The 14,813-nt window shown below is 49.3% G+C and overlaps 1 protein-coding gene across 1 annotated transcript; it reads right to left on the bottom strand.

Moving 5' to 3' along the window:
• Positions 9,719–11,563, bottom strand: LOC110432284. The gene is made up of 4 exons (XM_021452380.1): positions 11,540–11,563; positions 10,688–11,154; positions 10,452–10,600; positions 9,719–9,762 (listed from the first exon to the last, which is right to left on the bottom strand). The coding sequence occupies exons 1-4, from the start codon at positions 11,561–11,563 to the stop codon at positions 9,719–9,721; spliced, it is 684 nt and encodes a 227-aa protein (XP_021308055.1).

Genomic DNA, 14,813 nt, shown 5'->3' with positions numbered 1-14,813 from the left:
GGGCCAGGCCCTGAAGCCGCAAGGTGTAGCCTTCTTTCTCTTGTCTCCCAGAAAGGAAAAAGTCTACTTCAGGTCCCTTAACTTTTACGAAAGTCTAATTTTCATCCCTGAACTCTAAAACCAGACAAAATACATCCCTCAACTTTTAAAACCATGCACATTACATCCTTGACCTGGTTTTGAAAGCGGTTTTGTCTTTTTCTTTTTATTTATTTTGGCTGAATTTTTTGAAAAATCACAGTAAATCACATAAAAATCATAAAATAGAAAACTCAATTTTTTGAACTTCAGATGAGTAGATCTACACATGAAATATATAATATAGTATATTTTAGTATAAATTTTTTTGATGCAGCTTTAGATCTATGCTTTTCTATAATTAATTAGGCTAATTATAACTATAGTTTCTACGGTCCAATTGTGATGAAATTTATATGGTGGGCTAATTATTCTATGATTGAGTTGTAGTAAAAATTTCATACTCATTGGATCATGTATTACTTAGTTATAGATTTATTTAGGTTTATGCTTGTTAAATCTTAATAAATCTATAACTAAGTTATACATTATCTAATGAGTATTAGAATTTTACCAAAATTTAAACATATAATAATTAGCCAAAAATAAAAAAATTCATCATAATTGGACCATATAAACTATAACTATGAACTATTCTAATTAATTATAGAAAAACACAGATTTAAAGATACAATAAAAATTTTCTACTAAAGCATACCATATTATATGTTCATTGTGTAGATCTACTTATCTGGAGTCTAACAAAATCAGATTTACTATTTTATGAATTTTATGTGATTTACTATAATTTTACAAATATTTAGCCGAAATAAATAAAAATGAAAAAGACAAAACAGCCTTCAAAACCGTTCATAACCATGTCAAGGACGTAATATGCACGGTTTCGAAAGTTGAGGGATGTATTTTACCCGGTTTTAAAGTTCAAGGATGAAAAATAGACTTTCGCGAAAGTTGAGGGACCTAAAATGAACTTCTTCCTCCCAGAAACGCTTCTCTTCTTTGTTTTATTAGAGCAAGGCTGAGCTCGAGCTCGCGCGCAGGTAGTAGTGTGTTGCTAACCAGGCTTCTAAATAGGAATCAAACAAATAATCATCTACGTCGGCTGTTTTTCCTAAAATACAATCAAACAAGGGCCTTGGCCCATGGCAGCCAGGCCATGGCTGGCCTAGGCCTGGCTCGGCGATCTGGCCCTCCCGAGTCTACAAATCAAAATGCGCACCAACTGTCTCAATTTACGAACACCCGATATTTATTTATTTATTTATTTATTTATTTATTTATTTATTTATTTATTTATTTATTTATTGTGTTTTTCAATTTTGTATTATTTTCGGCCATTATTCTAACAGACACTTAAAATAACGGTTAGGCCTGGGCAAAAAATGATTTTTTTTACCGCTTCATACTTTAATTAATCAGGGAAAAACATGATTACAATCTTCAGCTAACAGATTAGCAATATACGATGAGGCTAACTGCAACTCACCCACCCTCACCCACCCTGTTACCATCTGAGACTTGCTTTGCAGAGTACGGCCTACTCAATTACAAACTCTATTAATATACACTAGAGAGTAATCAAGGAAGTTGAGAACAAACTCAAACGGTACTCATTATATCTAGTATTTGGCAAAGTGAATACAAAAGAATATATTTACTCCTTAGGCACAAGTGACTTTGAGGTGAAGTGACTAGGGATATATTGGGAAATACTCCTCATGAATGGGTGTTGAGGAGAGCAGAACCATATGTCATCGGTGCAGCACAAGAGAGTGAACCAAACTTGTGCGCATCTTGTGTGGGGGTATAAACCCCTATACCCTTACGGTTAGACTTGGGCCAGGAGGCTTGACCCATTACGAGACAAGTTCGAGGCTTGATCCGACCGCTCGGAGTTTCGTGCAAGGAAACAAGACGTGGAGATCAAGTAGGATTCTAGTCGGTTAGAATAGGAATTGATATCAAACTATCTATGGCAATTGTAACCGACTAGGATTAGTTTTCAGACCTGTAACCCTGCCCTCCGGACTATATAAGGAGGGGCAAGGGACCCCCCTAGGACACATTATCTCTCGACACAATCCAATACAATCAGACGCAGGACGTAGGTATTACGCCCACACGGCGGCCGAACCTGGATAAAAACCTTGTCTGTGTCTTGCGTCACCATCGAGTTCGTAGCTTGCGCACCATCTACCGATAAACTACTACCGTGGGTATACCCCAAGGTAGACTGCCGACTAGCTTTCGTCGACAGTGGCGCGCGAGGTAGGGGGTGTGCGTACAGCTCTTCCAGCGAACAAGATGGTCATCGTTCCAGCCTCCGCGGCCGTGCCTGAAGGCCTCACGTTCACCGTCGGCCAGATTACGTGGACGACTCACGGCGACGGTCTCACGACCACGGCTTCGGCAGAAACCCAGATCTGATCTGGGATGACGGCGGCATCGGCTCCGACCACACTGACAACGAGCACTCGACCACCGCTTCCTCGCTACGAGGGAAAGAAGGTCGACGGCTCGGACCTCTTCCGAGCCCTTGATCGCGCCGATCTCAAGCTTCTCGAAGTTTCCCGACTAGTAGATGGGATCTCGCGCCAGTCTGATCAAGTCGCACCAACGGATTTTTTCAACTCCTGCCGGCCAACTCGTGTCATCACACACGAACGGCTGGGTACGTCTCTGACGATAACTTCCACCCTCTCAGGACGGTCCGTCAAACTCAAGGCTAATCCAGATCAAGGTTCCCCTTACGGGCTAAACAACTCAGCCGTTCACTATTCGCGGCACGTCCAATCCCTTTTCAACAGGGCAGGTTGGTCGCCAAAACGGAGCGGTCAGCTAGCCCATCACTACGTCAACATGGTGACGATCCCAGAACTACGGGACGGCCAGGCCTCCAGCACAAACTCCAGCACTGGATCCGTTCCCACTGAAGTTATAAACTCCGAGGACGAAGACTACGACCTGGATTTACCACCGTATCCTCCGAGTTTCTCTCGCTTCCCGGTCTTTCCACCCCGGCGAGGAGACCTCGTCTTCAACGTTAGCGGCAATGAACCGGCCGTCGATGGAGAGACCGACGAGCAGAGGCAGCTCCGCGAGCAGCGCAATGCCGACCGCGCCCGACGAGGCGCGGACGAGGAACGACAACTTCCACCGCACAACCTCAGCGACGCTTTCGACGTGGTTGGGGATCAACAAGTCTACAAAACGCCAAGCGCTAACGTGGCCGTCGCTATGGCAAACTTAGACCGACTCCCTGATACTCCCGAGTGCCAGGGTGTCCGATCCAGCGTACGTGCGCATCTGATTGCCGCGATGGGATAGACAACCATCTTGCTCAAAAGAGTCCAAGCTATCTCCTACGCGGATGTCTCCTCCGATCACACTCATCGCAGCCAAACCTCACCACAACCCAGCGAGCGCCACCATAGCCGCTCCCCTAATAATCGCCGGAGGGGTTCACGACGCGATAACGGTGGTCGGGACGCTGGCGGCTACCGCGAGCAGAATCGTGGCCGCGGCCAGGAAGTGAACCAGGATAGGGATTTACGACACAACATCCCTCCCAAGGACGCCCGGGACCGCATCAACAGGCGCGCCACGAAAAGAGCAGCGCACGAAAACCTACGTCGCATTGAGTACGACGCCACGCACGGTCCCCCGGCCTGAGACAATTTTCCTCACACCTCCACCAGGTCGTGTGGCCCCGAAACGTCAAGCTCGAGAAACTCAAAAAATACGTCGGCAAGGAGAACCCAGAAAACTGGATCACTCTCTATGAGATCGCAGTTCGTTCAGCAGCAGGAGATGAGCACGTCATGGCCAACTACTTCCCGGTCATCCTCGACCAGGCCGGTCATCAGTGGCTCCTGGGCCTGCCCGAGGACTCTTTCGACTCTTGGGAAGAACTCCGCCAAGCGTTTATCGACAACTTCATCGCTACCTGCGAGCAGCCCGGGAACAAGTATGACCTCGAGAGGATAAGGGACAGGAAAAATGAGCCTCTGCGCGACTACATCCGACGATTCTCGGATATGCGCCTCAAAATCTCGAAAATTTCCCACGACGAGGCCATATCTGCTTTCATTAAAGGGCTACGCTTCCACGAAGCACTGAGGAACAAGCTACTGCGCAAAAGGCCAACGACAATGGCCGAACTCCTTGCCACGGCTAAAAATTATGCCAACGCCGACGATGCAGAAAAGCTCATCCGGGACGATGCAAGAGGTCCCGACCAGCTTCCTCGCCGAGACGACACTTGTGGTCGTTTCGACAACAGGAACCATCGTCGCCCCGACAACCGTGACCACAGAGAAGGTTGGGATAGGCGGCGTGACAATCGTGATGACTTCAGAGGCAAGCACCCTCGTGACCACGACCACGAGGTGAATACGGTCAAGCGTCCAAACGGGCGGCGAGACTACCAAGAAGACTACAACAAGACATTGAAGGGACCATGCCAACTACATCCAAAGTCCAACCACACAATGGAGGAGTGTCGCGTCCTCAAAAACATCTATACGCGGCGGGCTGCTCAAGAAGACTCCGCCAAGAAAAACGGGAAACAGAACGGGCGCGATCACGAAGACGAGGACGAGGACCAGGATAGGGACCCACGACACCAGTATGTCAGTCCCACCGACGTGGTCCACTCTATCTTCTGGGGTAAGGTCTCCATCGAGTCTAAGCGAGAAAGAAAGCTCTTAAAGAGAGCCTGCCTCAACATAGACAACACGGATGGCCTGATCGCCGATCCCAAATTTTCCCCCTGGTCGCACAGGGAGATCTCCTTTAGTAGGAAGGATCAGTGGGCCGCCATCTCGGAGCCAGGATGTTTCCCTCTAATCTTGGATCCCTGCATCAATAGCATCAGGTTCGAGCGCGTGCTCGTCGATGGAGGAAGCTCCATTGACATCCTCTTTCGCAACAGCTTGCCTGCCCTCAAGATAGCTCCGGCACAGCTAAAACCCTACGACGCTCAATTCTGGGGAGTCCTGCCGGGTCAAAGTTCAGTACCCCTCGGACAGATAACAATGTCTGTCCAGTTCGAAACATCTGACCACTTTCGAACAGAGTTCGTCAACTTTGTGGCCGCCGACTTTGATGGAACTTACCATGCTATACTGGGGCGACCATCGCTGACAAAGTTCATGGCCATTCTGCACTACTCATACCTGGTCCTTAAAATGCCAATAGAAAAAGGCGTCCTAACTGTCAGAGGCAACGTTTATACCGCATACACTTGCGAGGAGGAAAGTTTCAAGATCACCGAGGCAATCGACCTCTCAATCCGCATGGCAGAAACCGTGGCCCAAGCCATGCAGCTTCCACCCGACCAGCTTCGACTACCCGAGCAGGAGAATCCAAGGAAAAATTCAAAATCCAAAGAGCACAAGGAAGTACAGCTGGTCGACGGCAGCCACGAGAAGACGGCCCTCATCGGGGTCAATCTGGACCCTAAATAGGAAGACACGCTCGTGAGGTTTCTAAAGGACAACGTGAGCGTTTTCGCATGGAAACCCGCAGACATGCCCAGCGTCCCACGAAACCTGATCGAGCACTCCTTAAACATCTCGAAGACCGCAAGACCCATCAAGCAAAAGCTACAACGGTTCGCTCGTGACAAAAAGGAGGCTATTAGGACAGAAATAACACAGCTTCTAGCAGCCGGATTTATAAAAGAGGTGTATCACCCCGATTGGCTCGCCAATCCGGTTCTTGTACGCAAAAAGAATAATGAATGGAGAATGTGCATTGACTACACTAATCTCAATAAACACTGTCCTAAAGATCCTTTCGGTCTCCCTCGCATCGACGAGGTGGTCGACTCAAAGGCCGGATGCGAACTCCTCTCTTTTCTCAACTGCTACTCTGGTTATCACCAGATCTCGCTAAAGGAAGAGGATCAGATCAAAACGTCTTTCATTACTCCTTTTCGGCGCATACTGCTACACGACCATGTCCTTTGGACTCAAAAACGCTGGAGCCACCTATCAACGAGCCATCCAGCAATGCCTCCACGACGAGATTCGTGATGACCTCGTAGAGGCTTATGTAGACAACGTCGTCGTCAAAACAAGGGATGCAAGCACTCTAATTGACGACTTAGACCGAACCTTTAAGGCACTAAACAAATACAAGTGGAAGCTTAACCCCAAAAAGTGCATCTTTGGTGTCCCTTCTGGTCTACTACTCGGCAACGTCGTCAGCCGCGACGGCATACGACCGAATCCTTCAAAAGTAAAAGCAGTGCTCGACATGCGACCACCTAAGAATGTCAAGGATATTCAGAAGCTCACCGGATGTATGGCCGCCCTCAGCCGCTTCATCTCAAGACTAGGAGAAAAAGGCCTCCCTTTCTTCAAACTCTTGAAGGCGTCGGAAAAATTCTCCTAGACAGAGGAAGCTGACGCTGCGTTCACCCAGCTCAAGACTTTCCTCACCTCATCGCCTGTTCTCACAGCACCTTAGCCCAATGAAGACCTACTCCTTTACATTGCAGCAACCGACAGGGTTGTCTCCACGGCAATAGTGGTCGAGCGAGATGACCCAGGTCACGTCTACAAGGTCCAGAGACCCGTTTATTTCATAAGCGAAGTCTTAAACAAGTCCAAGGCCAGATACCCACAAATACAGAAGCTCATATACGCCATCCTAATAACGTCAAGGAAGCTAAAGCACTACTTCGACGGCCATCGGGTCTTGGTAACCACTAGCTTCCCTCTAGGGGACATTCTGCGCAATAAAGATGCCAACGACAGAATTGTAAAATGGGCAATGGAATTATGCCCATTCTCCCTAGATTTCCAGAGCCGTACCACAGTCAAGTCTCAGGCCCTGGTCGATTTCATCACAGAGTGGACGGACCTCAACGAGCCTCTCGTTTCCGACGTCTCCGACCACTGGTCAATGTTCTTCGACGGGTCCTTGAACATCAACGGCGCCGGCGCTGGGATACTTTTCGTGTCGCCTAACAAGGACAAACTATGTTACGTCCTTCGAATCCTCTTTCCGGTGTCAAACAACGTCGTCGAGTACGAAGCATGCTTACACGGCATACGACTAGCCGTCGAACTGGGAGTCAAACGCCTCTATGTCCACGGCGACTCTGCTTTAGTTATCAACCAGCTCAACAAGGAATGGGACGCAACCCACGAGAAGATGGACCTCTACTGCAAAGAAATCCGCAAATGGAAATCCAACTTCTATGGCATAGAGTACATCCACGTGGTCCGGGATAAGAACCAGGCAGCGGATGCGCTGTTAAAGTTAGGGTCATCTCGGGCCCAGATCCCGCGAGGTGTTTTCGTCTAGGACATCCATGAGCCAAGTGTGGGCACAGACCTGGTCGAAAAGCAACCTAATGAGGCAATGCTCATAGACGACGCTACTCCGACAACCACAGGCCGTGACTGGCGCACCCCTTTCATCAGGTATATATCGGACGGGTTGGGCTATCAGGATAAAACGGAGAACGAGCGCCTCATTCGACGATCCAAGAATTACATACTGGTGGATGGCAAACTTATGCGAAAGAACGCAAGTTCCGAAGTGCCGCTCAAATGTATATCCCAAGATGACGGCATCAAGCTCTTGGATGACATACACGACGGATCCTGCGGCAACCACGCGGCCTCAAGCACTGGTCGGGAAGGCCTTCCGAGCAGGTTTTTACTGGCCAACCGCGGTCGCCGATGCCGAGAAACTGGTCCGACATTGTGAAGGATGCCAGTTCTTCGCTAAGAGGACCCACGTACCTGCTCATGAGATTCAAACTATCCCCTCGTCCTGGCCCTTCGCTTGCTGGGGCCTCGATATGATCGGACTATTTAAGCCGGCTCTCGGCAACTTCAAGTTCGTCTTCGTGCTAATCGACAAATTCTCAAAGTGGATCGAATACATGCCACTGGTCAAAGCAACCTCCAAGAAGGCTATGGAGTTCCTTAATCAAATCATACACAGATTCGGGATCCCCAATAGTATAATCACTGACTTGGGCACTCAGTTCACTGGCACTACGTTTTGGGACTTCTGCGATGACAGGGGCATAGTCATAAAGTATGTGTCAGTAGCTCATCCACGAGCAAACGACCAAGTCGAGCGCGCGAATGGAATGATCATTGGTGCCCTAAAGAAAAGGTTGTACACCGAGAACGACAGAGCACCTAGACGATGGATGAAAGAGTTACCGACTGTGGTCTGGGGTCTCCGGACACAGGCTAGTCGCAATACAGGCGTGTCACCCTACTTCATGGTCTATGGCTCCGAGGCAGTGCTCCCATCTGATGTAACCTTTGGATCTCCAAGAGTCGAAAACTTCAACCAGTCAACAGCCGACATCGCCAGGGAACTTGAAATCAACTGCATGGAGGAAAGGCGTCTAACCTCATGTCTCCAAACAGCAAAGTATCTCGAAGCCATCAGGCGATACCACAACAGGAACGTTAAAGACCGTTCCTTCGTGGTCGGTGATCTGGTACTCAAGTGGAAAACAAGCCAGGAAGGAGCGCACAAGTTATCCACACCTTGGGAAGGTCCCTTTGTGGTCGTCGAAGTCACACGTCCTACATCCTACAGACTCGCGTATCCAGATGGAACACGCGTGCCTAATTCTTGGCACATAGACAAACTGCGCCGTTTCTATCCATAAGTTCCAGCACCTTTTGCTTGTAAGTTTCTTATAATTAGAAATCATAAAAGTTTTCCCTTTTTGCTATATATTGTTTACACGCAGAGCTTTCGACGAGCACAACAATCTCCCTCTGCGGCAAAGATTCTTAACGACTATCAATCAAACACAGTGATACATCACTCAGATAACATTACAGCGCTCAAAAATCATGACCATGACAAAATCAAACTTTATTACAAACTTTACATACAGAGTTTACAATAAACACCCCGCTGGGCGGTTCCTAGTCTACTACAGACAATCCTACAGGCATACTGCTCGGGCTGATCACTCGCTCGGCCTTGCTGCTTAGACGAAGGGGTCGGGGCCACCGGCGCCTGGCTGGTCGAGACCGCAGGCGTCGACCGCCCATCTCCGGCAATGGACGCTCCCGACAACTCCCTGGCCGACCTGTCTGATCCCGGCTGGTCGGGGGGAGTGGCCGTCCGGCAAAGGTTGATGTCGCCGATCACTGTCGACGACAAGTCAAGCAGGCTAGCACGAAGGTCGTCTGCCTCCTGCGGACCAACCTCCTTGGGGTACCCTCTCTCCAGCCTGGACAGGTCGACCAGAGAATAGTGGGCGCGCACCATGCTGAGGACGTGCGCGCCGGCGAATTCCCCGGTGTCCTTCACGAACTGCTGGAGCCAGTCCCACGCCCGCTGCGCCTTCTCAACTGGCGTCAGTCTCGGCGCGCGAGGCTGGTCTTCAGGGAGCTCGGGGCTGATCAAGTCCAGAACCGGGGCTACTCCTTTCCAAAGCTTAATGTAGTTGGTCTTCCAGGAGTCCCGGTCCTTGATCAGCTCGTCTAAATGCTTTTTGGTATTCACCTTGAGCACTACAAACCAAGCGGGAGGTCAGTTCAAGAATAAGGAAAGGAACGTTGAGCAACCAAATAAAAAAAGGGGTGGCACGGTTATTACCAGACAACTCCCGATTCCTGTTGCTTAGCTCCTCGCCAGCTCGACGCCCGGTCTCCAGCGCCCCGGCAAGCTCCTGGCCGAGCTACTCCTTCTCTTGCCGGAGGCGTGCAACCTCCTCCTCCAAGTCTACAGGAACAATCCCCCGGTCAACAAAACTAACCACGCAGCTACATACAGCTGCTCGGAGTACGCGACCGACCTGTCATTTGCCGATACTGGTCGGCCAAACACCGCGTGAGGTCGAGAAGGCGCTCTCCCTGGGCACTCATCTCGGCCACCTTATCCCTCAATTTGGTCGAAGCACCTTTTCAAGTACTTCGCCGTTTTCATTGCGCCCTGCAAAGAAGAACACATGTTGAACCCAGGAACACAACACATAAGTGTCGAGCAGCACAAAGGACCACTTGCCTTAACCTCGTCCACGAGACGTTTTGCCGCGCGCTCCACCCTCGTGGCCTCCTCTGTCTCCGCAAGCTCCTCATGCCCGATGAAGTGGTCCCCGCGTTGGCGCCACACATAGACGTGCTGGCGGCCATCACGGGGACGACCTTGGATCTCCTCCACGTCATAGTCAGAGGCCGCCCGGGTCTCCTCGTTCGCCGTACTGCCACCGGCTGTGGTCGCAGGCATCATTGGCCCCTGGTCCAGGCCAGGGGAGCCTACGGGCGACGAGGCTCCTGCTCGGGGCGGTGTTGGGACTCCCCTTTCTTCGACCGGTGGAGGAGTCGGGGCTCTGCTCTCGTCCTCCACAACGTTATGTGGGGGAGGTGTCCTCGCAGCCTCCTCGTTCCTCGTTGGGGTGCTCGCTGTGGCACTTGCCGGGGCCGGTTGCTCCTCGGCGCTCGTAGCAGCGGTTGTCGCCGCAGGCCGCTCCGTGGTCTGTGGCGCGGCGTCCCCAACAGCAGCTACAGGCTCGGCCGCCCTCTGACCAGCAACGTGGTCAGGGTCGACGTCCGAGGCTACACTAAACAACAAGACGACATTTAAACGATGTCAGAAACAACAACAAAATGCAGACTATTGCAGTACGAAAGTAAGATTGAAAACTTACAGGTCAGAGTGCCTGTGTGTCGCGGTGAACCTCCTCCTGGTCCTACCGGTCGGTGCCTGCGCTCCCGCCTCTACGAGGCGCGTCGGCCCGGCGTGCGGTGCAGGCGGGTCGCTGGTCACCTGACCAGTGGTGGCCGGCGCAACTTCCGGACGACTGCGTGGCCTCCGGACCAAAGAAGGCGCGGCCTCCTCCTCCTCATCGTCGTCGGTAATCCGGATGAGCCGACGGCGTTTCGGCGCCTGGCTGCTCTCTGCCGGCAGCGCTTCTGCAGGGGAGGGGTCTGCTGCTAGTGGCCTTTTCCTCGCCACTCTGTCTTCGGTGGTCGGGGCAGGATCGTTCTGCTCCTCTTCGCTGCTGGTGTATCGAGCACACCGAGCAGCGTCGTCTTCCGGCGGGTCTACCCCCGCAGGATTCTCCATGCCAGGTGCCAGCGATATGTACACCGCGCACCGGTCAACGTCTCCAATCTGCAACACAATCAAAGACAAGTCAACAACTAGAAGAACAAGAACTAAGGAGGTAACATCAGTCAGTAACATTACCTTAGGAACTGGTCGCCCCAGTTTGAAGGCCTGCACCCGATCACCGCTTCGAACGAAGCTGTTGTCTGCAAAGTTGAACAGCTCGTTCAACAGCTGTTGCTCTTCTGCCTTCTCCAAGACCTTAGGACTCATCCTGGTCGGGTCCTGGCTCCCAGCGTACTCATACGCCGAGTGCACCCTCTTCTGACAGGGCATCACCCGACGACAGATGAAGTTGCCGACCACTCCTAGCCCGTCTAAACGCGACCAGTCGAAGCTTCATCAGGTCTTCTACCTGACCGGCGAACTCTGGGCGGTCTGTCCAACTGACCCTCTTCTCGGGAATGTAGCCCATGTCGCAGAATGTGGAACTGCCTGGCTCTTCCCTGACGTAGAACCACTTCTTGTACCATTCGGTGAGAGAAGTATTTCACGGGCAGTTGAGATACCGGTTCTTCATCCCGTCACGAAGATTGAGGCATACTCCACCTGCAATCTTGGAGCCTCCGACCGCTCCCTTCTTCCTGTTGGGTATTTTAAACGCAAACAGAAAAATCCGCAAGTGCACGGATACCGATGTAGCCTTCACCTGGGAGTATTCCAGAGTATCGATTTTCCATAGGGAACGTGAGCGTACTAATTAAGATCTAAGATCGCCCAAGGATAACTATATAATTATTTTTGGTGGGAAGAGAGGAAGTTTCCTAAGAGTTCTCTAGTTGCTCTAAGAATCAAGAATTACTTCAAGATTATCTATTTCGGGACATCAGAGCACTAACCACACAAAGAGATGAGAAGGGGGCTAGGAAGGTCTGACTACGGTCCTACAAACACCGATCCGAACGTGGTGGAATACGTCGACCGTTAGGGCTGTCACTACCCTAGGGCTACCACAACAATCCGTAGGATTGGGTGCAATTCCAGGTAATTGCAAGACTAAACACCACGTCTAATCTATTAATTACTACTCTAGCGTTATAAAGACTAGAGCACTTGATGCAAGCGGGAATCCAATAAATAACTTGAATGTAAATAAAAGTAATTAAAGAACTCAGGAATTATGAATTGAAGAACTTGGAGAACGATGAAGAACGAACCAGTTGCTGCAAAAGTATAATGTTGAGGAAGATCCGACAGATCCGGCTCCTCCTCCGCTCTCCTCTTCTCTCTCCCTATTTTCTAGATTACAACTAGAACTAACTAGAACTAGAACTAGAAGAACTAGAACTAGAACTAGATGAACTAGAACTAGATCTAGATGAACTAGAGGTAGAACTAGAAGAACTAGAGGGATCCTCTCTACTTGGATGAAGAATTGAAACCCTAGCTTTGATTCTGTAGAAGAGGTATGATCTCCAGGGGCCAGGGGGTCTGGTTTTATAGTCCCTTCAAGTGAATATGGGCCGTTGGATCAAACCGACATTGATTGAACGGTTATCCTTGATCCCTTAGGTCGGTGGAGCACGATCCGCGAGTTTGGACGTGAATGGGCAGAACTCCAGGGCGGGCGCTCTCAGGACTTGGGCGGGCGCCCTGTCCCTGATTCCTCTCGGCCTCCGCTTCGGTCCCGTGGCTTCTAGAGTCTTCTAGATGATAGAAAATTGTGCGGCACGTTAATATCTCTATGTAAACCCGACGTGTGGGCCTTTCCTCCGTATTTCCTGATAACCCCCTGTAGAAATAGACAAACACCAAAACTCGTGGAATTCTGTCGGATAAAACCCTAAGTCTAAGTGTTGGTTGCATATAAGCCCTTTTCCATGATTGTTGATATTTGGTAACGCAATAAGGAAATGATCCGCAAGCGCACGGATATCGGTGAGCATTTCACCCGGGAGGTTATCCAGAGTTATCGTATTTATATTTTTACCACTGGGAGAAAGGGTGCATCTGACTAACCAAATCTATTGCTACTACCCCTTTAGGCTACAAAGAATGTTTCTCGATGTGAGTGATGTATAGAGAAGACTGCAACCGTAGTCTTGTTCTAACCTTGGTAAGGATGATCTACTGTTCTATTGGGGAGGCTCACGGAATCTAGACAACACAAAAGATGTTCGACCCGCACCTATAAACCTACCCGTCCTGCTAACAAGATATGGGATACAAAGGTAACTCGGAAATGTCACGTTCCTCGCTACTACCACGGTCCAGCTAGTCAGGGGATATCTATGAGTACCCTAGCCTAAACACCACGTTTACGCTAGCAATGATTACTCTAATACTCAACCGGAAGAGGATTAAAGTAAACTCATAAACCAAAGAACAATAAAACAAGAACTTACTAGAATTTGAAGTTGAATTACTCAAGAATCTTAGAAGCAAGCCTCGGGTTAGGAGACTTGATCCCGCAGGTACAACTCGGAGTAGACACCGACAGGCTGGCCTTTCTTCGATCTACACCTCCACTCTATCTCTCTCAATCTAGTAGAAACTAGAAGATCTATTTCTACTTACATTGGTTGCTAAACCTAAAAAGAAATATTATTTAGAGAAGAGGTTTTCCTTTGAGGGCACCCCTCAATCTCTATGATAATTTCTTGTTCTCCTCTAGGGGCCAGGGGGTCTCCTTATATAGTACTCCTCCTCTATGCATTTTTGGGTTGGTAGGCGAGGTGGTACTATATTTTCCTTGATCCAATAGGTCAGTGGAACATCCCGTGCGAAGAGAGTCCCGATTGCAATCCAGCAGGGGGCGGGCGCCCAGGTCACCAGGGCGGGCGCCCTGGGCCTGGCCCCTTTCGGCCTCCGCTTCCTTCCCGTGGCTTCTGGAGTCTTCTAGATGGTAGAAAATTACGCGGTGCGTTGATATCTCTATGTAATCCTGACATGTGGGCCTTTCTTCCTTATTTCCTGATAACCCCCAACAGAAATAGACAAACACCAAAACTCGTGGAATTTTGTCAGATAAAACCCTAAGTCTAGATGTTGATTTCATTTGGATCCTTTTCTTTGTTTATTTGATAATTAAATTTGATACTTAAGGACCGTCAACAAACTCCCCCAAGCTTACCTCTTGCTCGTCCCTGAGCAAGGATGAACTCAAGAGTTTCTGCATTGGTTTCATGCCTTAAAAGTACACACGCATTCAAGCAAGATCTCATCTCTGAGTTAGAATAAACTGTTAAGACTTAAAACTTACTTATTTTACCTTTCACCATGGGGCTTGTAACCGTCACTTGTGTCTTGAGCAGTTAAAAGATAGAACGGTCAAGTCAAGCGCCATGTCTCTTATTCTTGATCAGCTATAGCTTTGGAGTTTTTGTAGATTTTCAAATAAAACTCAGAGATTCCTTATATGACTCTCTCAAATCTCTCTTTTGTGGTATTTCTGGATCCTTACTAAGGCAGTAATGGTATATGCCTTCTCTCAAAGTATGTGGTATTTTTGCTATAATGCATAGTGATATTACATTCTCTCTCACCCTACTCTAATAAGGTTTTGATATCTGGAGCTCATAGGTGGGAGACAGCTAATACATAGTTACAAGACATTTATTGCATAGTCAAACCATGGATCCAGAGAAAGAAGTCAATAAGTCAAATCAAGATGTGCATGTGTGGCGAATGAATGGTGTATGGTGATGATGGTGATAATAATGGTG

This window comes from Sorghum bicolor, chromosome 1 (assembly GCF_000003195.3).
Source record: "Sorghum bicolor cultivar BTx623 chromosome 1, Sorghum_bicolor_NCBIv3, whole genome shotgun sequence".
NCBI lineage: Eukaryota > Viridiplantae > Streptophyta > Magnoliopsida > Poales > Poaceae > Sorghum > Sorghum bicolor.
Note: the sequence above shows the minus strand (reverse complement) of the source record. Positions and strands in the feature narration are given on the sequence as shown.

Coding starts and splice junctions, on each gene's coding strand:
- LOC110432284 (XM_021452380.1), bottom strand. CDS start 11,563: ATGGGCTACATTCCCGAGAAGAGG. Junction 11,155..11,539: donor GCTACATTCCCGAGAAGAGG/GTCAGTTGGACA, acceptor ATTGTGTTGCAG/ATTGGAGACGTTGACCGGTG. Junction 9,763..10,451: donor GGAGCAACCGGCCCCGGCAA/GTGCCACAGCGA, acceptor TTGTTCCTGTAG/ACTTGGAGGAGGAGGTTGCA.